At 44.7% G+C, this 27,765-nt stretch overlaps 1 protein-coding gene across 8 annotated transcripts; it reads right to left on the bottom strand.

Moving 5' to 3' along the window:
- Positions 1-122: 122 nt before the first annotated feature.
- On the bottom strand, positions 123-24,852 carry PPCDC (phosphopantothenoylcysteine decarboxylase). 8 transcript variants are annotated; one of them, XM_067534723.1, is made up of 6 exons: positions 24,816-24,852; positions 21,128-21,283; positions 15,495-15,590; positions 9,207-9,335; positions 5,954-6,122; positions 123-1,704 (listed from the first exon to the last, which is right to left on the bottom strand). In XM_067534723.1, exons 2-6 carry the CDS (start codon positions 21,278-21,280, stop codon positions 1,619-1,621), a joined length of 633 nt encoding a protein of 210 aa, XP_067390824.1. In that variant the 5' UTR covers positions 21,281-21,283; positions 24,816-24,852; the 3' UTR covers positions 123-1,618. The 8 variants fall into 8 exon arrangements, with proteins under 8 accessions (XP_067390824.1, XP_067390818.1, XP_067390823.1 ...); XM_067534717.1 differs by lacking the exon at positions 24,816-24,852 and adding an exon at positions 24,326-24,660; XM_067534719.1 differs by lacking the exons at positions 123-1,704; positions 24,816-24,852 and adding exons at positions 23,937-24,006; positions 24,148-24,257 and having other exon boundaries at positions 5,797-6,122.
- Positions 24,853-27,765: the final 2,913 nt, after the last annotated feature.

Genomic DNA, 27,765 nt, shown 5'->3' with positions numbered 1-27,765 from the left:
TGGATATTAGGAAAAACGTTTTCACTAGGAGGGTGGTGAAGCACTGGAATGGGTTACCTAGGGACGTGGTGGAATCTCCATCCTTAGAGGTTTTTAAGGTGCAGTTTGACAAAGCCCCGGCTGGGATGATTTAGTTGGGGTTGGCCCTGCTTTGAGCAGGGGGTTGGACTAGATGACCAGCTGAGGTCCCTCCCAACCCCAATAGTATATGATTCTAAGACACCACTGTAAAACCAGGATTGTTACTGCTGCTGTGGAACAGTATCACTCAGATGAACATCCCTGCTCTTCTTAAGGCTGTGACACTAACATCCCTTCTGTCCTTATCCCCAACAGTTCTGGACCCCCATGGGGCCCGCTCCACATCAGTAAAGAAGCCAGAGTGGGAAAGTTCAGAAGCCTTTTTATTTGTGTAGCATCGATAAGGAAACCAAACACTCCACGATAACCTTTTGCTTGTGCTAAAGAGCTCAAAGGTTGCCCAATATGTAGGATGTGGGTTCTGTGCAGAAGGGCTTATATTTGATTGAGACTAGTTAAAAATAAACTCTAAGATCTGTAAACACCCTGTGGTGTGCTGACTGCAGCACCCTCCCCAGTCCACTCCCATCCCACTCAGGTGGAAGGATCACATTTCAAAGGAGGTGGAAGAACTATGGGGCCCCAGCAGGTCTAACCCCTGGTGTCCATGGTCAGGATTTCCCAATTGCCTCATATCACACAGTTAATTTTCAATTTCAAAAGGAGCATCAAAGTCTCTTAGGAACAGCGTCCCCAGGATACCCAGAGTGACTTTCCAAGACCTGCAGCACCCTGCCAGGAGGAGCCAAAAGTTCATTTTGGTTTACAATTGACGTCTGCACCTCCACACATCAACAGATACAAAAGGACAAAGGTCAATACAAGGCCTTGTGTGCTCTCTTTCAATGGATTTTCTTCTCCTGTGATGTTAAAAAACAACATTCAAGTAATTTAGAAAGTGCACATCAGGCACCAAAAACATTCAAAGACTGGTCAAAGAGGCCTTCAAATGTAGACGTGCAGCCTTTTCTCATTACAGTTCCTTAGGGAAATACTGACAGTATAGCGACTCCTGCTGGAAAGGTGAAGACAAGAGCAGCTGCTGCAGGAAATTTCCAAAACCAGGCAGTCCTCTTACAACATTCACTACAGTGACTTTTACTGGAAGAGGCTGGCAGCATTTCCATAACAAAGGTTTTTACACCATTCTCTTCCTTGACTCCTCTTGATGCTAAAGCAAGAGCAACTTAGAAATTCTCTATTCAATGTTTCAAAAACTATTCCATATAAAATACACAGGATCAAATGGCCTAGTATGATACAAGTCCCTCTCTATTCAGATGTTTGTATGTGAACTGTGTTTAAGGTACAAGAGAGGGCCCTCACACACTCATATATATACACTTGACTTCAGTTTCATAAGGTCTCTAATGATGTAAGAGGTTTTAATATCAAAGCAGCTGATGGCACTGAAATCTAAACACCTTATTCTTTCAGCTGATGGCAGTGTTCTTGGGGGCACTCAGCTCCCCATTGTTTCCATCCTCACCCTGAAAAACTGTCAAGAAGGGGGGGAAATGTGATTTGCATCAAGGAATCAGCTCTGTGTTGGCAAGTTGCACTCTGAAAGGATCGCCTTCACCTTCTCCACAATGGTCCATACTTCCGCCATGGCACCTCGACCTGGAGAGCAAGGTCACATATATAGTAAAACTCTGGTCCTAAGGAGGCTGCACAATTACTGAGCACTGACATACCACAAGCCCTGCTCAAATTTGGCCTTGTTCCTTCCCATCCACATAGCAGTGCAATGTGCCAGTGCATTTTCTAAGCAGTGCATTGCAGCAAGTTAGAGCAGATTTGCTGGCAGGACACAACGAGGCTAGTGTGAAGATCAGCTCCCACTGCCAAAGTCCAACGGGCCAGATGCTGCCACAAACTATGGGTCCTCATGAGTGGCCCACATGATTCCCAGAGTGGTCTGAATATCCGAAAGCAACGGTGTTCCATATGGACAGCTGAAAAATACCCGATGAACAGGCCATAGAGCCTCTTCAGTTCTCCAGGGTCTAGGTGGATTGTGTGTCCTAGTTAAAGGCCAACTGGTTGGTTACAAAAGTTGTGTGGAAATGACCAAAACAATTTAATGTGAGATAATTTTTTTCATTTCACTTCTCATTTTGCAACCCAGAAAAAAAATGTGTGTGTGAAATTTCTGCAAAATGGCCATTTTTTCTATGTCAAAACCAAAAACTGAATTTTTGTATGCTTTCAATGCATATTGAAATTACGACTATTTTAAAGTGAAAATTGTCCTGATTTTGCTTTGGTTTGTATCCTGAACTAACTGGAAATGTAAAAAGAACAAAATGTAAAAACTCTTCCTTTAGGATTGGTTATTTGCCAGATGCGCACTAAATCTTTCAATGGTGCTGTTGCTTTCATTCCTGAAGTCTTTTTTCACAGATGCACAAATTTAATAAATGTTAAGGACAGAAGGGATCATTAGATAATGTAGTCTGACCTCCTGTCAAAGACAGGCAATAGAATTTCATCCAGCTACTCCTGAATTCAGATCAATAACTTGTGTTTGACTAAAACATGTCTTCCAGAAAGGCAACCAGTCTTCATGTGAAGACTTCAAAGATGGAGAATCTATCGCTTTCCTTAGTAATTTGTTCTAAATGTTTATCACTTTCACTTTTGAAAATGTATGCCTTATTTCTAATTTAAAATTTAGTTACCTAATTTCTAGTTAGTTACCTAGTTCCTAATTAGAAATTAGTTACTTTAGACTTGTTTTAGGAAGGCACCATAATTGTCAGTACTTGTTGGTGAATGATGGTTTTGGAAGAACTAAGGAACTATTTGCCTACAAAACAAGAACCACCTTCTTTCTCCACTAGGATTTTTCAGACCCATAACTCCCTACAGGTGAACTCCTACTAGTGGATTGCACTGCACATAAGGCAGGCTTGTGTGTCTTTAATCTCCATGCTGTCTAACCCAGAACAGGTGGAGCAGCACCCAACAGATATGGACAAGAGACATCCTCTTGGATGGCCTCCTTAAGAGTTTTGCATACAGAGCCATTAATCTTAATGATTCTTCAATAACATTTTCAAGACCTGCCTGTATTGCCCCAACTACTACCTTTGGCAAGTCACATCTGGACTTTTTAGCTATGCAAAACCTTGGTAAGTAGTGTGTCCCGAAACCACAAGTTATTCATACAGGGTGAAATCCACAAAACCTGGGCACCATTGAGAGATAATGGCAAACAAAATAACAAAACAAAATAACCATGAAACAGAATAGAAACACACTTCAGTTTAATCATTATGAAAAGTTTAGCTAGGTAGGATCTACTGGTAGGCTCATTATACAGAATATTGGTTAAACAGGATGAAAAACTTCAGAAATAGGAAGTTCTTTGCCTGAGCCAGCTACTGCAGGCTAGTCTGTCTTAATGTCCCAGAAAGATTAGGAGATATGGTGATAAAAAGTGATAAAAATGCCTGAACTCATTAAAGCTTTGTTTATACTACAGCATCCACTGGGGAAGCAGAATCTGTTGGGAATTACAGGTCCAAAAATCCAGGTATAGACAAGGTTAGAGACTTCTGGGGGAGATAAATTACAAGGGAAAATAATGCAAGCAAAGACTGTGTGCACTGAAGCCCTTGCTAACACTCAGGTTTTGCCTCGATTCCAGCCATCAGTAGCCTGTCATCTGTGTAACTGCACCAACACAAATCTGCAGCATAGACAAGCAAAACTGTGACTGGTGCAAATTGCAGCTTTCCTTTGCTACTCTGCGGGTTTGAACCTTGCTGGTCACCAATGGGTGGGATTGGGGCAAGACCTAAAAACCAGAATTGTTTCTGGAGATGGAAGTGATTGAAGGGTGTAAGGTATCAGTGGTAAGGGCAACAGAGAAGGATGGTTTAGTGGCTAGGGTGCTCACTTAGGAGACCTGGTTTCAGTTCCCTGCTCTGCCATAAATTTACTGTGTGACCTTGGGTAAATTACTGATCCTCTCTGTGGTCAGTTCCCCATCTGTACAGCAGTGACGTACCAAGGGTCTACAGCGCCCGGGGGCCAAACCCACATTTACACCTCCCCCCCAGGCCTGACGCCCCCCCGTGCAGGGCAGGAGGGGTCCCGGCGCCACGCCCCAGCTGCCCTGAGGAGGGGGGATCTATACCTATGGGGGGGCATGAGGCTTGGGGGGGATGCAAATGCAGGATTGGCTCCACCACCTCCCTCCCCGCACTTACCCGCCGCTGGCCTCTCCCACTGCAGCTCTGCAGTTCGGCACCAGCTCAAACAGGGTGGCCAAATGCCCCAGCCTCGGGAGGGGGCTGGGCCAGCTCTTCATGATACGTGGGGGGGAGGCACTGAGGGGCACCCCTCAGAGCCTCCTGCGTCCCCTGCCCCCTACCCATTGTGAAGGGCTGGCCCGGTGCTTACCCACCACTCCAGCCCTGCAGTCCGGTGCCAGCTTGGATGGGGCAGCCTCACCTGCCGGGCCTGGGGTGGGGGGAGCTCCAGGCCAGCCCTTCATGACGTGCAGGGGGAAGCGGGGGAAACGCTAGAGGGTGCCCCTCAGAGCCTCCTGTGCCTCCTGACCCCCCCTCGGTACACCACTGCTGTACAGTAGGTATAATAGCACCGTCCAACCTCACAAGGGTGTGTGAGAATAAATACATAAAAGATTGTGAGGTGCTCAGATGCTATGGTAATGGGGAATGTTAAGTAAATAAAGGAAAAGATAAAAAATGGAAGACCTGTTGATCCAGATGGCCTGCTCCTTTTTGCCAAAGTCTGTTGTGTGGTTTGACCTTGTTTGGGTGTTTCCATTTAAACTAATCATGGACGTGAGAAATTCGACATCACCTCGCAGAACGGTTATGGCCTGATGTGTTTTTACCGATTTAAATAACTTACAAATGGGTTTATCCAACCACAAATATGTCTGGTATTCAGTTCCAAAAGGCCTCTCTTTTATAGATGCACACTACTCACCTGAGAGATCAGGAGGTGTGAAAGCCAAGCCCTACTCAGCAGCCACAAAGGCTATTTTTAAACGAGTCATTTTCCTGACAGATTGCTATGTACTGTATCAGTGCACACCGGAGAGTTTGATATCAAACTACCCAGCAGAGTTGTTAAAATATTAACATAAATGTGCTTGTTCAAACATGTTTCTATAGAGGTGCTACAGATGATTTGCAATTATACATAACTCGATTACACATATGTAAAACATGCCAAAATACAGCTTTCCTTCCCTATCCAGATACGGCCCTCATTACTGTAGTGTCTGAGTGCCTCCATTTTTTAAAGTATCTATCCTGAGAACTGCCCTCTGAAATGGGGAAGCACTGTTCTCTTCTATTACCCCATTTGTAAAACTGGGGCACAGAGAGACTAGACTAAGGTCACACAGAAAGCCTGTGGCCAAACAGAGAATTGAATCTGGGTCTCTCAAGCTCCAGGATAGCACCCTAACCCCTGGGCCACCCTTCCTCTTTCTCTCCTGCTCTTGCCATGGATTAATAGTTGGCAACATTTATTTTTCAAATCTTAGGTTGATTTGAGATATTGAAGTTAACCCAACCCGCTAACTCCAAATTCCAACTCCTGATTCTTTTTTGGATTTGTATCATCTCACAGTGTGGGAATGGATTTTCAAAATTTGCAAGAAAAAAATATTTTCTCCATGGCTGGTCTGAGACTCAATTTCAAAACCCTTCTGTAAAAAAACTTGGCAATGGAGGGTTGCAGCACAAACTCTACTTGTTCACCTCAGTCCAGCACATGGATGTTCACACGGTGAGAGGTTGTCTCACTTTTAATGTAACAGTTCCATGACCATAATGGGAGAAAGTGCACAGGGAAGCAGCCTGAGGGCATGCTAAGGACTGACCTTCATCCCCACACACCAGCTTCTTCGTCACACAAGGGATCTCCAGGTAGCCAAAGCCCTTTAGTTGTTCCACCTGCTGAGCTGTAATAGGATGCTCCCACATGGCTGTGTTCATAGCAGGGCAGAACAGCAGGGGTTTGGTCATATCCCATGCGCGGATGACACAAGTCTGCAAAAGATAACAAGAGGTCCGGTCCTAGTGTGTTTGTTGTCTTTCCCGTTTGTCTCTCCTATCACGCTGCTGCATCAGCACGCAAGCCGTTTGCCAAGTTGAAGACCACTAGGGCTGGGGCACCCAAACTTTGCCCAGCCCCACTGGAAACTTGTCAGCAGTTTCAGAGCTGCAACAAACTGCCACTAAATGGCAGAAGGTTGCAGCAGCCTCATCTCTATGAGGGAAAAGGGCGGAGGGTTACGAAGAATGCACGTCTCAGAACACGCTTTATCTTTTATTGAGTCGAGCGAGCAGCCCTCTCAGATCAAGTGGGAACCCGACGTGAACAGGCCGACAGCCTCTTTGGGCTGCGCCTCCATGGTAAAGCTGAGGGTGGCCACAGACCAGACTGTGGAACTCTCTACACCACATTTCAGGTCATTCGGCTATAGAGTCACTTGCTTAAGTGCTGTGTCGACTGGACACGTCACTCTTGCAATCAAAAGAAGTATCCCATCTTCCATGGATGTAACTAGCATAGAGTAGAAAAAACATGTTTGGCCTATTTCAAAACATACCCTCAGCGTCCCAGCCATCAAACAGCTCCTACATATTACAAGGGATTGCATCAGAACCTCCAGCGACAGAATGTGCAGATTGTTAATAGAGGGCTCAGCCCGTTCTCTGTCTGGCTCTTTGAACCAACAAGATATCATCATGTCAGACTAAAGGCAGATAGGGTTTGCTACAGCATCCTAAAGACAAAAGGAAGTTACTCACCTGGTGCAGTAACAACGGTTCTTCGAGAGGTGTGTCCCTATGGGCACTCCACTGTAGGTGTATCTGTGCCCCTGTGCCTCTAATCGGAGACTGTAGGTAGCAGTGTCCGTTCAGCCCACACATGTGCTCTCCCTCCCTCGTGATCTGCCTTGAGGCTTTCGAGCACTACGTGGATGAATTCCCCTCAGTCCCTTCTCTACCCCAGAGCCCCTTATGCAGAACTCCGAAGTAGAGAGGAGGAGGGCAGGTTGTGGAGGACCCATAGGGACACAGATCTCAAAGAACCATCATTGCTGCATCTGATGAGTAACTTCTTCAAGCAGTGTCCCTATGGGTGCTCCACTGTGTGACTTCACAGCAGTATCCCCCAGGGAGGGCTGGGGTTTCGGATCTCTGACTACAGAGAGTACTGCCAAGCTGAAGATGGCATCGGAGGCCAAATCTCCAGTGATTGCATAAAGGTCTGTGAAAATGTGGGCAAAGGCCCAAGTCGCTGTTCTGCAGATTTCTAAGATCAGGACGTTGTTAAGGAATGCAACCAATACAGAAATTGACCTCATGGAGTGTACATGGATTCTAGATGGAGGCAACAGGTTGTGCCCTTGATAGCAGTGATTAATGCAACCTGAGACCCTCTTGGATAGTCTTTGAGACAATACTAATGATGCAGATAAGGAAGGGACAACCGCTCACTCTGTTCGAGGCCAAAGGCGGTTGAGAAAGAATTGAGTGGAATTCGCTCTCTCAGTGCTAGATAGCCTCGGGGCAGACCACGAGGGAGGGAGAATGCATGTGCAGGCTGAACGGACACTGCTACCTAAAATCTCCGATTAGAGGTGGTGGGGGACAGATACACCTAGAGTGGAATACCCATAGGGACGCTATTCAAAGAACAACTTGCATTTGTCCTTGGAATAGTATCTCGGTTGCAGTCATCTTGTGTTCAATAAACTTTTTACTTGTTGTTTTGTACGGTATGATGTGAACTTTTTCCAGCACAGGCAAAGTCTAATTCTGTTTGGTCTGATCCCCTCCGAGCTTCCAAATGAAACCCTAAAAAGCCTGTTTCATTCATCTATGTTATTTTATTTCCCCTCCAAAAAGACTAACAGTTGTAGAGGTGCAATCTTATGTTCCACTGACTGATGGGATCTGCCTTCTGAGCCTTGTAACACTCCTTCTGCTAAGTTGACACCTCCAGAGACATTTTACATGCTCACATAGGCGAGGCCTGTCGCTCCAGCTGTATCTTACTCATTTACAGGCACTGTGGTTTTCCTTAGCACTGGGATTCAGACATTCAGAGTTTCTTGACCAGAATGGCACCTGTCCACACAGATTTCCTTTTGAGATTTTATGTGCCTAAATCCCTAGCTCTGCCCACCCTCCACCCATTTTTGAGGGGCACTGAACAGGTTACACCAGTGCTGCATGTGCAGATTCGCATTCTCTTTGAAGGTTCCTTAGGTGTCTAAAATTCTGTGACGTTCCCTATATAATGAGCACCTATCTCTGGTCCCAAGGCACTTGGGTGTACAGAGGCTCTTGGGTAGTTTGTCTTCCCCAAATGCAGCAGCTGACTCCCTTTTTCCACCCTCCGCAAGCAACTTGAGATACCAGAAAAACAGCACTATCCAGAAAAAGCTCTGTGGCTGAAACTGGAAGATAAATAAATGTGCGAGTGTGCATGTGTGGATGTTCATGTTATGTTTTTAGGTGAGGGAGTGAGGACTGGCAGGAAGTAAACGAACATATCTGATCTCACACGTGTCTTTCCAGACTGCATCGAAAACACAGAAAAGAAGGAGAACTGGAGAGTTAGAAAGTGTGCGTGTGAGATACAGAGAGGATATAAGGTGCAAACGAGGAAGAAGAACCATGCATCAGATAAAGGAGGAGGAAGAAATGTATGGAGAGGGGTGGGGGGGAGCAAACTGTGAGCGATGGGCCTGGGAGATGAAGAAGGATGTGGAGAGGAAAAGAGAGAGAGAAGTACTATATATGGGGGAAAGAGAGAGACAGATTTAAGGAGGGAGACAGGGGAAAGAGAGGACATAATTATTATTATTGATTATTTGTATTATTTTAGTGCCTAGAAGCCCTAGTCATGGATCCAAACCCCACTGCACTAGACACTGTACAAACACAGAACAACAACATGGTCCCTGTCCCAAAGTTTGCATGAAAAGGAAAAGAGAATAAACGCACAGTGGAAGAAAGAGAGGGATAAGAAAAGAGAAAGCATGAGAGATATCCTCAACCAGTACTCAGTGTGACTAATGGCCCAGATGCAGACAGTAACTCCAGACAGTAACTCACCAGTAAGTTGTCACAGATGCCATTTGCTATTTTTGCCAGTGTATTTGCATCAAGAGGAGCTACCAGCATCAGGTCAGCCCAGCGTCTCAGGTCGATGTGCAGGACTGGGTCCGTACGCCCTTTCCACAGCTGCAGACAACAGAGAAGGTTGGATCACTGAATCTTCCTTACACACTCACTCACAGGCATTGTGCTTGGCAGTGTGCCAACCTCACATGCATAAAGCCACATCAAACCGAGGGGAAAAAGTAATGCCCACACGGAGCAAGGCCCAATCACAATGCGGCTCTGAGAGAGCAGCACTGCTGCTGCTTCAGACTTCACCCTTCTCTTACTTTGCTCTTCCTATAGTTACTATTTATATTGTGGTAGCACCTAGGAATTCTAATCACAGACCAGAGCCCCACTGTGCTACGCACTGTACAGACAAACATCAAGGAAACAGTCTCTGCCGCAGGGAGCTTCCAATCTACGTCAGACATCTACATCCCCCTGCATGCCAGCAAAGGCTTCCCCTTCCCATTTCCCAGGGCATCTGTGAATCACAGAAACATTTAGAAAAGCTTCCTGAAAATTTTGCCCTGGTGACTACACTGCATTGAACAACCCTGGCCGAATCTCCATAGAATGGACTAGATGGGACCAGCTAGGCCTTTCCAGCTCCAACCTTTGTAACTCTGATCATTCTAGTTTACACAGAAGGTTTATGCTGCTCTGGAAGTTCTGTGTGTGACAGACATGGCAATTGCCTGCCATACCCTGGACAAACCTGATTAAATTCAGTTTAAATATCTTTACAGCTCATTGTATTAAACATGCAAAATGTAGGTATTATTGTGGGATTGTATGTAACTTCACTAGGGTGGAGATGTGTAAACCTTGGGAAGTGCTATCAGCAACAAAGAACTATTTCAAACAATGTGCCAGACAAAGTTAAGTAGGGCTACTAAGAAGTAGCTGGGGGAAGGTGTGTACGTCACAGTTCAGGGCAACCGCACCTATATTCCCCTCTATGATTCAGCAAAGGCACCCACTCACAGGCTGCTGGCTTCCCAGCCACCACCTCCCTTGGGTGGAGACACACGTCTCTATCTCCTGACTGGGGTTTTTCCAGCCTGCACCATTCTCTGCCTACACTGTGAGTTCCCCAGCAAGTCAGACTGCCTACGCTGGCCTGCTTTGTCTTTGCATCAGAGGCTGTACACAGCATAATTGCCAATAGGTATAAATTACAACACAGCATGGCCTAAGCAAGCACATTTATTCTTAAGGTGAAAGCATCAGTGAGAAAACACATTAAAAAAAGTAAAAGAAATTACACATATGCTGCATGCTAATCAGCTTACCAGCAATCACCCCAATTCCACAAGGACTCTGACAGGTGGTTTGTCCTTCAAATTCCACCAAGGGGGTCTTCTGTGGTCACATGTTCATATCAGCTATTAGCTCAGAAAAAGCACACCCTGAATCTGAGAGTCACCCTTTTATACAGATTGGGTCTTTGATCTGCAGAGACCATGAATACGTATTCAGTCAGACAGTGGTCACCTCCTCAGGATGAAGCTTCAAAAGGCTGGGTCTCTGTACAACCTGAAGAGGTCATATGCATTCACCAACCCCAGGTATTTCCTAGAACCCCATTTAAATTTGTTTGTCTGGCACATTGTTTAAAATAGGCCTCTGAAACTCGTAACACTTCCCAAGGTTTACACTGGCCATGTCTCCCCCAAGAGAAGTTACATACAATCCCACAATAGTATATAAATGTCACATATTTAATATAATAGACTCCAAAGATACTTAAACTTAATTAAAAAAGGTTTAACTTAATTCAACCGCATTTGCCCAAGATATTGCAGGAAATTGCTATATCTGTCACACTCTGACCTCCATTGAGCACCTGAGTTGGTAAAATGTCAAGAGAAGCAGCAAACAAGATGAGGTGTCTTACCTCCAGAAGCCACACAAAGCCACAGGCCAATGAGAGGTGTGTGTCAGGGCCACAAACTGCTCACTCTATGAGTCACACACAACCACAACATAGAAACAGCATTCGGAACGGCTAGGGCTCCCCACCCTTCCCAATGTAGGGCTCTTCACTCTTTTTTTTTTTTTTTTTTTTAGTTTTTAAGTACACTGAAGATTCTAGCTTTCTTTTTAAAATAACTTTATTTAACTCTTCTGGAGCCAGGTTTAATGCAAGCATGAACTGTGCAGGCTCCTCTCACAAAGCCCTGCCAATGCACCTCAGTCCTGACCTGCAACGCTCCTTGCCCAGCTCTGTCAATGCATCTTAATCCTGATCTGCAGAATTCCCTTGTATTCCAGTACTGCAACCCCATACAGCACAGCCAATGCACCTCAGTCTTGATCTGCAGCCCCCCTGCTATTCCAGACATGGGCCCCAACAGAGCTCTGGCAATGCACCACAATGATCTCTGAAATGACTGGAAAACTTTCTGTTCGTTCCCACTAACATGCCTTTCTATGAAGGAAACAACGTATGCTTGTGAGTGCAAAAGCAGAGGACTGCTCACATGGTGATGAGCAGGTCCTCTTGTACTCACTCAGTTGTACTCAAAGTGGGAGAACTGCAAAGCTGAGAGAATGGAGATGCAGAGAATAGAATGTGGGTATTCATTCAATCACCCCTTTGCAGTTACGGTATCTCAAAGTGCTTTACAAAACACAAGACAAACAGCAGACATTCTGCACTCGGCAACAACTCACACACTGTCTTGAATGGGAGAAGCTGGCTGAAAGACTAAGTGGATGTTAGCAAATTTGAACATCTACTGTATCCCTTACTCTGACTAAAAACTGCTCTGGGAACTTTAGTTCACAGAGAACCAGCAGAGATAAGCCAAAGAGATCTTGGTTTAAAATCTCTCCTAAAGGAATGTACCTCTGACAAAACATCCCTCTCCCACAGTGCTGCACTAAGTCACTAAGGTTATTTCTACACTTGGCTAGACACTCCAGCTCAAGCCCACCCAACCCCTAGACTTGAGCTTGGGTGGCTAGCCCAACCCTCTGCAGGAGCTGCAACGTTCTCGCAGCTATTCTTACTGTTCTACCTTGAGCCTCACTAGCATGCCTGTCTATCCGGGCTAGAAGGCACACTCCCAGCTGCAGTGTAGACACCTTGGAAGAGACCAGGTCCTGAAATGGGACTTAAATCCACATGATCTGACTTGACTCTTCTCTAGCAGCTTGTATCTGTAGATGTCTCAGAGCATCTTGCAAACGTTAATGAACTAAGGATTTGTCTACGCTGGGAGGTTTTGCACCGTTGTCATGACAGGGTGCAAACACCTAATGCAGACACACTGCACTGGTGTAAAAAGTGACTTGCCCCAGTTCAGCTTACACTAGTGCAAGCTGCATTTTAGATTGGTGCAAGACACCTACAACACTAGGGTTTTGCACCAGTGCATTTACATTGTTGTGGCTATAGCAGTACAAACAACCTCAGTGCAGACAAGCTCTGAGGCTCACAATGCACGTGTGATGTAGGGAAGCATTTTTCAGAAGGGGAAACTGAGGCACAGAGCGATGAAGTGACTCACCCAAGGTCACAGAATGAGTCAGGGGCAGAGGCAGGAATAGAACCCAGGTCTCTAGTCTCGCAGCCCTAATCACAAGATGATAAAGAATGGTACAGAGAAACTCATTCAGGCAGTATAAACTGCTGCCTCCAGGTGCCAGAAATGCAATTTGGAGCTATTTTTCATCACACAAGCCATCTGCTCTGACTGGATGGATTTCATGTTATGATCCAGGATTAAGAAGAAAGGCTGTTCAGAGCCACAGGTCTCCAATCAGGGGTCCTAACTAGTATTAAATTACAAGAGGAAAATGAATGGGAGGGACCCATCCAAAACAACAAATCACTAAAGCTGCGAATGAGTTAGGACTCTGCAATGAAACAAGGCACATATGAACTTTTTCTCCTGATGCCCAGACCTCAGTTCTGAAGCTGCTAGAACTTCTAGTATACTCCATGTGATGTGCAATAAGCCTGGGAAATTCACTGGTGCTGGAGGCTACTGAGTCATATGCTGAAGGTAGATTTTAAAGAGGGCTGGATAATTTGATGGCTATTAATAATGTCTGTAGATTTGCCAGCTAAGATAATGATAGGGGTAATCACGCTGCTGCCCTCTAAATTGGGCGAGGCATAATGATTGCATAACATCTGCGCCCACAGATCTTCAGCGGCTTCCTACTCACTTTGCTGGTCTTCAGGGAGATGGGGACAGTTCTTAAGTCCTAAGTGGTCAGAGACCACCTCTCACTCTACACCACCTCCCAAGTCTGCCTTTGTGACATGTGGTGCTCTGGCAGAGTGAAGGCAACCTTTGTGTTAATACTTGGTTTCTAGCGTAGTTGAGACCAGGTGGTTCGGGAACTGTATTACAGTCCTAGGTCACCACAAACAAAAAATGTGACAACATTCAGGTGTCCCCTAACCACGCCAGAAACCTGTGCACTGGTACAATTAGATCTATAGTGCAGACAGGCCCTAAGATCACTGGGACGCTCTTGCTGTAGTACCTGGAATTGAACTGTCAGTAGAGGGAATCAGAAATGACTCCACTTGACAATCCAGCAGCACTCAAGTTTAGTAGCCTTCAGTGTACTTATTTAGTTTAGTATTCGGTTAAAATTTGGGGTTTGTTCTAAAAATCTAATGCCTTATAAATGTATATGTACAGTGAGAGTGGAAGGAGCACGTGTGGCCCAACAGGTACTGCTACTGAAGATCTCCGATCCCAGGTGCAAGGACGCTAACACACCTACAGTGGAGAATCCATAGGGGCACTACTCAAAGAAGAACTCCTGTGTTACCCCTGACACCTTGGGTATATGTCTGTGTCCGAGTGTGAATTTCATCTTGTTTTGTGAATGTCGTTTTACACGTAACCTTCACTGTAGCCTTCCCTTTCGATTATGACTACCACTGTGGTTTACAGCATCCTGCAGTGGAAAGACTGTCTGAGAAGCAAGGACAGAGAGCTCAAAGGCCATCAACACTGAATTACTTTCTACACTGAAGCTGACTAGGGAGCAGGCTAGACCCCAAAACTTCCCCAGGAAACACATGGCTGGAAAAGTCATAGTTTCTCCAGTTGACCACCTGACTAAAGGAATCAGAGACTATATTTAAGCAAGAATGCTCTCTCTGGAGGGGAGTCCCCCTCAACATGTCAAAAGAAAGAGCTGGAGGAGAGAGAAGGCAGGAATGACTATGTGGCCTGCAGATGCTGACCAAGCTCAGACTCACAGAAGGGGTGAGATCAAACTTGGGGGCTGCATCTCAGAATGGTTTGTAATTTCCCAAAGATCTGTACCTGTATAGTGCTGCATAAGAGAAATTTCTTTGGCAAGCCTGTGTTCCTTGCTTTCCTGCTACATTGTTCCTTAAAGGATTAGTTGAGAAACCACAGATCCCACAGCTAGAGTGGACTCTGAGAGAACATTTCTAAGCAACTAGGAGCTTGGGTGGGGCACTGGTTTTGGGGTCCAGGCAGCTGCCACATGCACCACGGACATCAGACACAGGTTCTGCACCTGGCAGTGTGTCTGAGACACCCAGATATAAGAAGTGACCAGTCCCTACACAGACCCTGCAGTCTTAGAAGCACAGGGGATCCAGTGGTTGGGTCCTCTCACAGCCTACTGTTCAGAGAGGGGGACTGGGCCAGGTTGTGGCACTACCCATGAACAATCCTTCCTTTCTTCAACACTTAGCCCTTCTTGTTTATTTAGACTGTAAGCTCTAGGACAGTCTATCTACTACTGAGTGTTTGTACAGTGCCTATCACAATAAGGCCATGACACTGGTTGGGACCATTAAGCACTACAGTAATAATATCACCATCACCCCCCAGAGAAGGTAACATCATATTATTTGTATGTTGTTAATATTTCATACTTGGATTCCAAGGCACTGTAAGAGTGAATGAAATCAGTCTGTCAGCCTCATGCTTCAGGATGAAAAACTGATCACTAGCAGGGGACTAGGAAGGAATTCTCTGACTACCTCACATCCAGCATCTGCACAACTGGCCAAGGCCATCATGGGGGGGGGCGGGGGGGGCAGGGGTTTGCCTTGCTCTGACGCATCAGCTATTGGCCATTTCTGAAAGATGAGGCCAACTGCATGAAGAAACAGTTTGAGCTGGAATGGCAAATCCTATATAAAAAGTGGAGCTGGCATGGGAATTAGGTGTGCCCAGCAATTATGGAGAGTGGATCAGATGGGGTGGGGGAAGGGAAACTGACCTGCCATTCATCAGCATCACTGTAGAGGGTTATGGGAATCTCCTGGGGGTTGTAGAAATGTTTTGCCCTCTCGGTTGTTACCACCTGCACTTCCAGCTAATGAGAGAAAAGAGGGAGGAGAGACAAACCGTTACAGTTTATAACATAAAAACCTTAAGGATGCAAAGGAAGGAGGACTTGGGTGGCAAAGAGTTTTATATCAGGCCCCAACACCAAGAAGATTTCACCTTACAACTCATATTTGCATAACCACTTTCAGTCACTGCTGAAAGGTCAGGCACCAACAGGTGCAATGCAATCCAGATACTCATTTCAGTGCTTCACATGAGCAGGCTGGGCCTTAGTCATTTGGTTCCTTGCATATGCAAATAACCAACCAGCAGCTGGGCCAGTGAAGATGACCGAAAGAGACAGAAGAGAGGCGTGGTTTAGAAAACAGTTCTGCCATGAAAAACAAAGCTCCCTACAAGATCCTGTTTGATCATGCGATGTGTATGGAAACAGGGTGTGAAAATGCCTGGCTCTGGAAGGCCCCATTAACCATGGGACCCAATGGCTATGGACAAGAAGACACCATAAGAAAACTTTTTGTTTCCCAAGGTTATTTCTGCCTGACAGAATTTTTGTTCATCCATCTATGTCTAACTGCACCTGCTGCATTAGCAATCAAACTGCATGCAAACCGTCTGTCTTCTGTGGCAGATTATGGGTATAACACGATGGTCTTATCTACAAGGAGGCTTTGCTCAAATTCTCCCGCGGTTGTCCTAGCACCAGTGAGGAGCCACACTTACTACCAATGATGGGGTGTGACGCTGGCAGACCAGGTGCCAGCTCATGCCAAGATCCCCATCCCTCAACTGAATACTCAAAATACATGTCTGAAATCAGTCTGTGCATGAGTACCGTCAAAATAGGTATTAGAATACAAATGCATTTAGTGTTTAGACTTTATGGAATGCTTGTAAGTTACGGCCTGCATTCATCTCACTTGTAACATCTGTATCCCATATCATAAGATAATATTAGAGTGTTTGCATTGTATGCCTCTGTAACTGTGTAAATCACCAGACAGGGGAAGGACGTTAACAAGTGTAAAGTGCTGGTCTCCAACAGAAAGCTTTACGTCCTGGTCGAAGAGGAAGGCCGAACAACCACAGACAGACTAGAGAGGAACTTTAAAGACTTGGTTATTTACTCCTCCCCGCCCCCAAGATGAGTCTTGCAAGTGAATTCCTCCTGCCAGATGAGTTTGCAGCTCAAAGCAGAAGGGGGTAAGGGAATAAAAACTCTAACAAGGAAGAACTGAATCTTGATGTTGCTTAGACTCTAAGTGGGGGGAAGGGAAGGAGGGAGAGGATTACTAGGCATAGGCAAAAGATGCCAGTGCTTAGCCTGGGTTAGCTCTAAGGGACATATAGGCTATGTCTACACAGGGATAAAAAAGACAACAGCTAGCCTGGGTCAGCAGATTGGACCCGCAGGGCTCAGGCTTTCGGGCTGAAAAATTGCTGTATAGATGTTCAGGCTCAGGCTGGAGTCCAAACCCTGGGACTCTGGCAGGATGGAGGCTCCCAGTGGGCTCCAGCCCAAGCCCGAACATCTACACAGCAATTTTTAGGCCTGCAGCCCAAGCCCAAGTCAGCTGACCCGGGCCAGCCATGGCCGTGCCACGGGTCTTTTATCCCTGTGTAGGTGTACCCATACAGCTTACTTATTATAGACACTTCTATTACTTTTTGAAACTTAAGAGTGGAAGCCATTTGTGTGTATTTGTTTACCTACTTCAACCTCCTAAATAATTCTCATTTTCTTTTCCTATATAATAAGCTTTTAGGTAGTTTATTAGAGGATTGGCTACAAGCATTCTTTGGTGTGAGAGCTAAAGTTCAATTGACTTGGAGTAAGCGAGTGATCATTTGGAAAAGGGAATAACTTGAATGTTGCTGTGATCGTTGGTGTAAGAAACCATCTATCACAAAAGTAAACTTACCTAGGTGGCAAGAAAGATTGGAATATCCAAGGGAGCTGCCAGTGACTACACATTAAGGCTGTTATAGTGCCTGAGGCGTTTACATTGATAATTGGGTAGTGAAATCTAAGCATAGAACTCACCCCCAATTTGGGGTTTGTGCCCTGCTTTTTAACAGTCTGCCTTGAGGTTGGTACTCATGCTTTTGAGTCACTGCAGGACAGTTTAACACTCCCGACATGGGGATTCTAGCACAGCCCATGTGCTGAATTTTTACTACCACAGCACCGAGACCTCCTCTGAGCAGTGGGTAAAATTGCTGGTGACCAGCGTATGCTAGCACCTCCTACCATTATTTCCACCAGAGGAGATGTGGTGGTGTGACAATTTGAGGAAAATCTCCGTGTAGGCACATGGATAGTAATACACTTGATTATGGGTAAAGCTAAGATTTTGTCACAGTTATTTTTCGTAAAAATCAGGAACAGATCACGGGCAATAAACAAAAATTCAGGGATACCCGTGACCTGTCCCTGACTTTTACTAAAAATAACCTGTGACGAAAAGGGGGTGAAGGAGGATTAGAGCCAAGCAGCTTGGAATTCTGGGGTCCCCCCATGGCAGCTCAGAGTTCTGGGGTCCCCCTGTCACAGCTCAGAGCTTCAGGGTTCCTCCGCCACCCATGGCAGCTCAGAGCTGCGTGGAATAACATCTGTTATTTCTGGCCTGAATCAGTTTGGTCGTAGTTATTTCCATGTTCTTTGTGGTGTATGTGTTAAGTTTATAAAGGACAATGGGTAGGCCATTTATCTATGCCAAAGGTCACAAACATATGTATGATAACTTGATTTAGCTCCTCATACAGGATGTGGTCTGTAGGTTCTTTGTGCTACTATCAAAAATACTCTAATACAAACCTATAAATCTATTATAATAAAACAAACAACAAACCCATAAGAAAGGATATAATCTAGCAAGCAAGCAAGCAAGCTAGCCCTATGGGCTATAAAAGATATTCAATCATGATTTAAAAACTCAGAGTGATGGAGAAATTGACACATCGCTGGGTAAGCTGTTACAGTGATTAATTATTCTCACTATTAAATTTTTTTCTGTGAGGATGGGTTCGTTGCTTACTCATCCTAAGCAGGACTTTCATGTCCCTCCACCTGAGATAGAAAGAGATCAGTATTCTTTCCTTTCTATATACCTGTAACAGCCTCTGTTTGTCTTTATAACAGCTGAAATAGAAAAAGAGCATGTGACTCCTCTGTTTAACTGCTAAACAAGCTGATGTATACGTCACTTGGTAAAATAAGTGTGATGGAGTCACAAGGTGTATGTTTTACATGGGGAGACTCAGCAAACACCCAGAGGGGCTTGTGGAGTGTCAGACTTCATCCAGGGCTAAGTCTGGACCTCCAGCTTCGCTGTCTCTACATAGAGACCACTAGCCAATGCTCTGCCAGCCTTATTTTTGCTCACGTCTACCTGCTTGTGCCATTTTAAAAGGTCAAGAAAGCAGTGATTTGACATATATTAGTAACCCTGAGCAAATACGTAAGTGACCATCAGAATTTTCCAGTGGCATGGATAAGACACCATTTTTTCTACTTAAACAGTCCTTATGGTTGTGAAGAAAATCTTTAAAATGTTAACTGATGCACAGTTGACTTCCTGAGTCTGCAAAGAAACTAACCTGATGTATATGAGATGTATCAACTACTTCATTCACCTCAATGTGTGGTTGAATCAAACACCTACTGATTACAATGTTGATATTTAAATTGCCAACTATTTCACTGTGGATCATTTTAGCAGAAACTTCTATCTAACATGCTTATCCTACAAACCTAAACCTCTCGTCACATCTCTTAAGGTTCCATAAACATCAGCTGTTTTCTGCCCAAGTTCCTCTGGCAACTTTTGTAAGACAGTTCTGCATTGTCAGAACAAAATTGAAAACCGAGGGCCTGATTTAGCATCCGCTAAAGTCACTTGAAAGATTCCCATTGACTTCAATGGGCTTTGGCTCAGGCCTTGAAATTATACAGACAGTAGAAAATAAATTGAATTTATTGCCAAAATAAATAGCCAGGGCTCCTACACTGAATGGATTCTTTATATCTCATTCAGTGACAACCTCTATTTTTAAATGTAAATGAAGCTGCCACAATATGTGCAGGCTCCTGCACAGGAGAATCACAGAACCCAGGAGCCTTGCTATCAAATTTAGATCCAGTTTGCTGCAATGTTTGTTTATGAATATATTCCCCGAGAAAGGGATGTGCTTTGATCTAGACTCCCACAGAATGGGTAGTTTTCTCTCTTCCTGTCACCTACAAAGTGGAGGTTGTATGGATACCAGCTGAGGATGTGGGGGTAGGGGGAGAGAGAGCATGCTGGGGGCTCTGATTCAGGCATCTCTTGTTGCTAAAATGGAAATCCAGAAGGTTGGGGATGAGTGAATGGACAATCCCCACATAACCTACATTCCAAACATGCAACAACACATGACTTGAGGTTCTGACATGACTTCTTCCTATCTCTACATCACTTTCCTTTGACCGTTCTCGCACTCCTCCTCTCAGTCTGGTCTGGCACTCATTCAGTTACTGGAACGGAAAAGCTTAATTAAGGCCCTTCCTGCCCCCTTAACATGACAGCTGAACTTTCTTTCCAACAGCTGGAGAGATGGACAGTACAGCTGCTACCCTGACAGCTCTGTGTACCTTCACCAGCCTTTCCCAGTTTTGTTATTACCACCACCAATCAGTTTCACAATTACATTTCCAAAATATCATCTCCTTTGTCCAAATCTCATTAGGTACCTGGAGCTCTGGAATCCCAAATATATGATTCATCCAAAAGGTATTAAACAAAGCTATCTAGCAACCCAGGCAATATAAATGAATTATGTATTTGGCCTATGTTTAAGAAAGAAGGTGCCACAAATTCTCTCTCTCCTCCCCTCTCTTTTTTCATTGAACAATGATAACTGGATCGTTTCTGAAATGTGAGATTACTCTGAATTTTCCTTTTACTTTAAAGCAAAAGCATTGCATTTAACCTTTTTTGAAATGTCTATTCACTCCTGACTAATGCTGCCATCTGCTGGACAAATCAGTTACTCCAGGCAATAACAAATGTTTTTAAAAGCACATACAGACACTTCTTTATTTTTATAGCTTGTCCTCTTCCGTCTCACACTAATGTCCAGCTTTTAAGTTCTATAACTCAGATACTGAGATTTATTTAGATTGCATGATCTTAACTACAGATCTGGCATGTTAGAGAGCATATGCCACTTTTTATTCTATGTATCTCATAAATTCAGGTTTGCTGACTTACTAACATCTAAGTTTAATACATCAGTTAGCCCTGCAAAGCCCATATAGTGATGAGAGACACAGGTGATTTCCATCATGTCTTGTGTGAGATCAACAAAACTGTCAGAATTTGTGAATTCTTTATTACCGATAACGGGAAAAGCGGCAGAATGCACAGCTTGATTTTCAGACTCCAGAACCAGCCGCTAGAATCAGCTTTAAACTTCTAACTAACCCAATCTGATCTCCACTCCATTAAGAGAGGATAAAAAGGAAAGAAGATATCATTTTTACAGTAGCTCTTCTAATTCACTGCAGCATAAGTTACTCACCCCAGGAATCTCCAGCAATTCTGAGACAAGAATAGGCAACTTCAGGGCAGCCACACTTCCAGTAACACCCACCAGGACATGATACTTCTTTTGTGGTGTGGGCAAGTTGGTTTGTGGAGGAGGCTGTGGCTCTGAAAGGGTTAGGGGCTCCATTATCTACAAACAAGGAAAAACAGATTTTACCAGCCCTCCTTCAAACTCTGGGCTGGATTTACTCAATGATAGATGTGCAGAGAAATTACTGATTTGCTTCCCTACACAGAACACCAATAAGAGGCCTCAAAACACTCTTCAGTTCAGAACAATATACAATGATCCATGAAGTGCCACGCTTCTTTCCGTAATCAGGTGGGAGGGTAACCATAACATTCTGCTCCCCAGCAGTTATCTATTACTTTAAAGATGGCATCAGGGTTAACGGTGAAATTAACTGAAAGAACAATTTTACAAATATGAAGTACTATGGCTTAAAGCACTCAATGTGCATTCACCAATAGAGACTGCATGTGGCCAAGGGTTATGTGAACGATGGCTGCCATTTTGGATGATTGAAATTGATCCATAGCTAAATAGGTATGTTGCTACAGCTTGAGCTAAAGAGTCAGGTTCTGTAGTTTGGGGATGTAACAGACACACATGCTTTGTGGATTGGGCACGGAGGGATACAGTTAACACACACGCACTAGTGGGGTACATTTGCAACAAGTAAATCCTCAGCCAGGAACTCTGATCCACCTCCCGTTGAAGCAAAATGGGATTATTTCCACATCCGGAATAGCCCAATTGGTGAAAGTGAGATGGCAAAAGTAATTACAGGTTACCAGGAAGTAAAATAGGCAGTCTTGAGATAACATTTCAAAATATTTAGCAGAATCCCATATGATTGTCAATTAACAGAGAGGCACAAGGTAAGGAATCCCTTCCAGTGTTATTAACGGAAGCAAAATTATCAATATTATTAAAAAGTCGAAGGATCCCAGGAGATCCTAAAGTCGGTCACCCAATTTTGGGCTCGATCATGCAAGGTGATGAGCAATCTGACCCTTGTCCAGGAAAGCCCTTAAACACCTGCTTAACTTTACTCATGTGAGTAGTCTGTGGCCCCTACAACTTGGGTTCAGGATCTTGCAGGATCTCCACCATTAACTAACAATAGCCATAGCTATGCCACTATAGTCCCACAGTGTAGACATACCCACTCTCTCAGTAAGTGTTTGTACAGCATTTAACACAATAGGACTGATCTCTGTTGGGTCTTCTAGGCAACACTGTAATACAAATGCTGCTGTCTCTTTGGCCTACGGCCCTCCGGGAAGGCATGCTCAACTAAAAGCCAGAAGAGCCCAGGAGTTCTTGTCTCAGTTATTCCATCAGCTGGTGTTGATAATTCCATATTCTTCACAGTCATTATTATTGAGCAAGGCCTCATTCCCCTAATTTAGAAGGCAGACAAGTATAACTCGCCCCATTGTACAGATGGAGAAACCAACAGGTTGCACAAGGTCACTTCAGGCAGAGCTGGGACTAGAACCGTGGGCCAGATCCTCAAAGATATTTAGGCACCTAACTCCCATTTGGAGGTGCATTTTAGAGACATGTTTACAGTCCCATGTGTCTCTAAAACATATGATCAAAATCTCATCCAGTTAGCCATGTTGCTTTCAGAATAAATATGCCTTATGTGCTTGGCTGTGCTTTCTGTAAGCATTTAGATCTCTCTTATCTCCATAGACAAGGATGCAATTCCACAATATCAGTTCCCAACAATCCACTAATATTTAACAAATAACTGTGCAAGTTACTGGCAAAATGTGTCATATTCCCCTCTAACGGTAGGTCCACACAGAGGACAGCAACCAACTACTGCTATCTGCTACTCCTTTAGTTCAAGCAGTAGAAGTCTGTGCTGTGGATCTAAACTCTTGGGTTGAACCCATGCTGATGCCCTATGCAGGTGGGGAACTCAATATGGTTCAATGGAATTCGGGGCTGGCATGTGTTAAACCTAGGAAACTGCAGATAAAAAACTACATTCAAAGAATATTAAAATCAGAAATTCAATTAGTCAAAGATTAGGAAATGCTAAAAAACAAGAGCAGGAACAGACAAATTGCTAAACAAATATCTATGTGCAAAATGCATTAAAGAAATACAACAATATTTTGCAGTAAAGCACTAATCCTGTAATGAGCTCCATGGAAGACTGAACCCATGCAGCAATCTAGTGACTTGAGTGGGGCTCCATATGTGTGTAGAGGTTGGCCTACATAGAGCTCATTGCAGGATCAGGATCTAAATTTCCACAACAATACATGTAATTTTGGTTTCTGCAATGTTTGGGGACCATCACAATATTATACTATAGCATTTTTATTTTTTTAAGGATGGGAGTCTCTTCAAAGAAAAGGAGAGAAATAAAATAAGTGAAGCAGAACTGGGTCCAAACATAATGCCTTTTGAAGTTATTTTTATTAGGTGTCTGTAGCTGTTTAAGGAATTACAAGCAAAAATTTTTCCTGGGTATCCCTCTCCATGAGGTTATTAAATTACCAGTTACAGAATAACAGTGCTCATGTTACTGATGAATCCTCTTCCATCTGAAACACTGCTGGTTTCATGTACCCTTTCTTCTCAACAGGGCTGAATTCACCAGTAAAACCGCAACAGCAGAACTTAAAATAATGTCTCTTTCTTTATATCTATATTTATAAATGTAAAAAGGTTGGGCCAAATTCTGCTTTCACTTCCACCCATGCCACCCCACCAACATGAAAGCAATTACATTGGTGTCACAGAAGAGAATTGTGACCTTTTTCAATAATCCTTGCAAGCCTTCTTAAAATGTGTCCATTCATCTGTTTATTCGTGTGGTGTGTACACTGCAGGCACATGTGGAACAGAAAGCAAATTGAGAAAACAGCCGAGTGTCAGTCTAGTTGGACAAGAAAAATCATTGCGGATCTTTAACTTGTGTGCAAAAGGGCAGCAGCCCCTCCTGCTTGTGTGCATTATAATTATACATCACTTGTATTCTGATAGCATCCCAAGGTGCTCCCTGCTGCTCGAACGGCACAGGAAAGGATAGACGGTAGCCTGAAGAACTTGCAATTTAATAATAGGCTGCTTCAAGTGGTTCTTTGTCACTTCCGTGGGCTCCTGTAGTGCTCAGACTAGATCCCTTTAAACACAGATTCTTACCCGGAGATCTCGGGGGACCATTCAGCGTCCAGCACGTCACTGATTGCTGCTGCTGGTTCGGAACCCCAGCGGGCAGCAGCGCTAAAGCACAGGGCGGCCTCTGCTTTTAGCCAGCACCTAGCACTTGCGGTGCGCACTGGGCGGGGAGGGTTCACTCGCCCCCCGTGTGCCCAGAAAGGGGGAGAAGTATGGAAATGCCCAAGAGCTAAGGAGGGATATTTGGATATAACGGAAATTGGGCGGTCGCCCCGCAGGGTGTGCGCGGGTGGAGGGCCGACACGCTGCTCTGCCGGCCCAGCCCTACGGCGGGGGCGGGGGAGGGGCAGGGCGGAGCGGCGACCCACCCCCGTCGTTACCGGAGCGTTGCGGAGCCGGCCCCCGGCCCCCGGCCCCCGCCCCCCTGATAGGGAGGGTCACGAGCTGGGCCCGCGGGCAGCCTCTGTATGACGTCACGCCCCCACCTCCCCAAACCTCGTCCCGCTCGGCTCACCCGCTGCTCTGGTGGGCCGGGCCCCACACTGCCGGAAGTGCTCCCTGCACCGGACCGGAGGCGGCCGCGAGCAGAGCATTGTGGGAGATGTAGTTCTCCCCTCAGCCCGCCTGAGGGCCCGCAGCGCGCGCTCCTCCCCCTGGGGTAGCTGAGGCGAGACTTTCCCGCCCCCCTCCCCCACCCTACAGCAGTGACATCACGAGGGCCCCGCATGACGTCATCAGGGTGACGGGGGAAGCCCCGCTGCCAGTAGCTGTAGGAAGAGCGAAGTCAGGGAAGGGGGATGTAGGAAGGGCAGCAGCGCTGCTGTCAGCGCCCGGCTGTGGCTGGCCTTGCTCCTGTGGGCATGACCGTTATACGCTGGCATCCCGGCTTTGTTTCCGGCAATGGCCCTGTTAAATCCAGCCCAACCATTCCCAGGGCGGCCAACCTCCAGGCAGGGGTACAGGCTTTTACAGGGCTCGTGACCCCTCAGGAGGTTGCAAGGTCACGAGCTGTCAGCATCCCTGCATGCTGATAAGGATGGCATGGGGGGGATCGTCACAGCCTGAAATATTTTCAAAGGGGGGGTCCCAGCAAAAGAAGGTTGAGAACCCCTGAGAATCATACGTTGCATTTCTCTTAATGAATGGCATCAGTGTGTCCATATGGACGCACAGCGCTCGTTATAGAGAAATCAAGGCCTCACCGTGCAGCCATAATAAAAAGGGATAATGCTTGACAAATATCTGTGACACCATCCTTCAAACATTTGTTACTGCTTTTTAAGGAAGCGAAGAAGACTTTGTGTCACATCTAAGCTGTTGGCACTGAGAAGGGAAAGCATGGAAAATATTCTGAATTTCTGAAGAAAAGTAGTAGATGTGCCACTGTACAAAATGTACCTTCACGTGTTCCAAAGTGGTATCCACATCTAATTCCTTTCTCGCTTTCTGACAATGCGGACATCATGCAATCTAGTTTGGACGGAACAATATGATAACATTACCATTCTTGTATGAAAATATTATTGCAAGGGAAAAGAGTTGACATTTTCCCACCAAATGTATACGTATCGTCCATTGCTCTGTAAAATTCTAATCTGTGCTACAACTGTGCATTACATACTTCAGTCTTTAGTTTTATGACTTTGCGTACCCAAGCTGCAATGTTGTTTGTCATCTTGAGCTGAGCACAACTCTTGTTTTGATTATTCCTTGATGTCCAGCGAGTGCACTGTCATGATAGTGTTGAAAGAGCTGTTGGACTTCTTTCATGGTGTTCACAACTGCAACCTTTCTTCCTTTTGCGGAATGGAAAAGTGTTCCTGCTGGTAATCAAAGAATGAGACATGATTATTACATCAAATGTTGCAGTTAAAGTAATATAATTTTGATTCATTATAAGGCATATGCATATAAAAGAGATGTGTACAGTATGTTTTCGTCACGGCTTCAGTTGAAGGTGGGAGGGAATGTCACTATATGTTGAGAATTTGAGATTGACTTGTTTTTTGACACTGGAAATAATTGCTCAGGAAACAAATATGGATTGTTGTTGCTGTTTGCAGGATACACTGGAGAACATACTTGAGAAATAAAGCTACATGACAGGGGTTCTGGGTAGTATTTCGAATGTGTATTCAGTGGTAAGTTAAGTGACAAATATACTTGTGGCATCACATACATAAGAAGCAAAGGATATTTTCCATTATATGTGGAAGATTCCATAGTGATGTGTGTGTGGGTGTGTGAGTAGTACATGTTAAAAAAAAACTTCCTTGCCTTCCAAAGAAAATTTTGCAGAAAATCAACATAGATTAAATCGGCATCCTTTATTCATTCCTTCTGGATATGTTACTTGTCTTATGTGCCAAAACCTGTGCAATTTTTTCCTCAAATGATTTCCCTGAGTATTGTTCACAGAAGAAAACATTTAACAATGTTAACATGTGCAGAATTACAAACATGAATTAACTATCCATATAATCAGACTTTATATATCAGGTAGCACATGTGCATTGCAGACATATAAGCAGGGTAAGCCAATATGTACAAAGCATCATTATGAGGCCAATCACAAGAGAGACATAAGTGAATCAGAGCTATGTGTGTTTTACCGATTCTGGCAGTCTTAGATCAAATGTCATTGTAAATCATTAGATCACCTATAAGATTGTAAAGATTGTACATTCGTAATAATATGAGAGCCAAAAAATGTTAATTAAAAAACAACAAGCAGGGGTGTTTTAAGACAATGTAGAATGTATTCAGAAAACAAGAGAATACATTGAAACCCACTCCTTGCCTGCCATAATGATATGGATCACAGATAATTTTTGCCTAGTACAGCTCTTTTGGCGATAACAATTTTCTGCAATTCTGAGGAATCTGAAATAAAGAAAGCCATATAACATACGCACTCAGTATCATAATGATGAGAGGCATGGAAAAGGTTTAGAAAGGTTGGCGAACTGAAACACAAAAAAGAAGCTTACAAGAAGTGGAAGCTTGGTCAGATGACTAGAGAGGATTATAAAAACACTGCTCGAACATGCAGGAATGAAATCAGGAAGGCCAAAGCACAATTGGAGTTGCAGCTAGCAAGGGACGTGAAGGGGAACAAGAAGGGTTTCTACAGGCATGTTGCCAACAAGAGGAAGATTAGGGAAAGTGTGGGCCCCTTACAGAATGAGGGAGGCGACCTAGTGACGGAGGATGTGGAGAAAGCTGAGGTACTCAATGCCTTTTTTGCCTCTGTCTTCACAGACAAGATCAGCTCCCAGACTACTGTACTGGGTGGCACAGAATGGGAAGGAGGCGAACATCCCGCAGTGCTGAAGGAACGGGTTCAAGACTATTTAGAAGGATTAGACATACACAAGTCCATGGGGCCGGATGCAATGCACCCGAGGGTGCTGAGGGAGTTGGCTGGGGTGATTTTAGAACCATTGGCTATTATCTTTGAAAGC

This window comes from Emydura macquarii, unplaced genomic scaffold (genome assembly GCF_026122565.2).
Source record: "Emydura macquarii macquarii isolate MOO-44397 ecotype Brisbane River unplaced genomic scaffold, CSIRO-AGI_Emac_v2 contig_3451, whole genome shotgun sequence".
Classification (NCBI taxonomy): Eukaryota; Metazoa; Chordata; order Testudines; family Chelidae; genus Emydura; species Emydura macquarii.
This window is presented reverse-complemented; position numbering and strand designations above follow the sequence as displayed.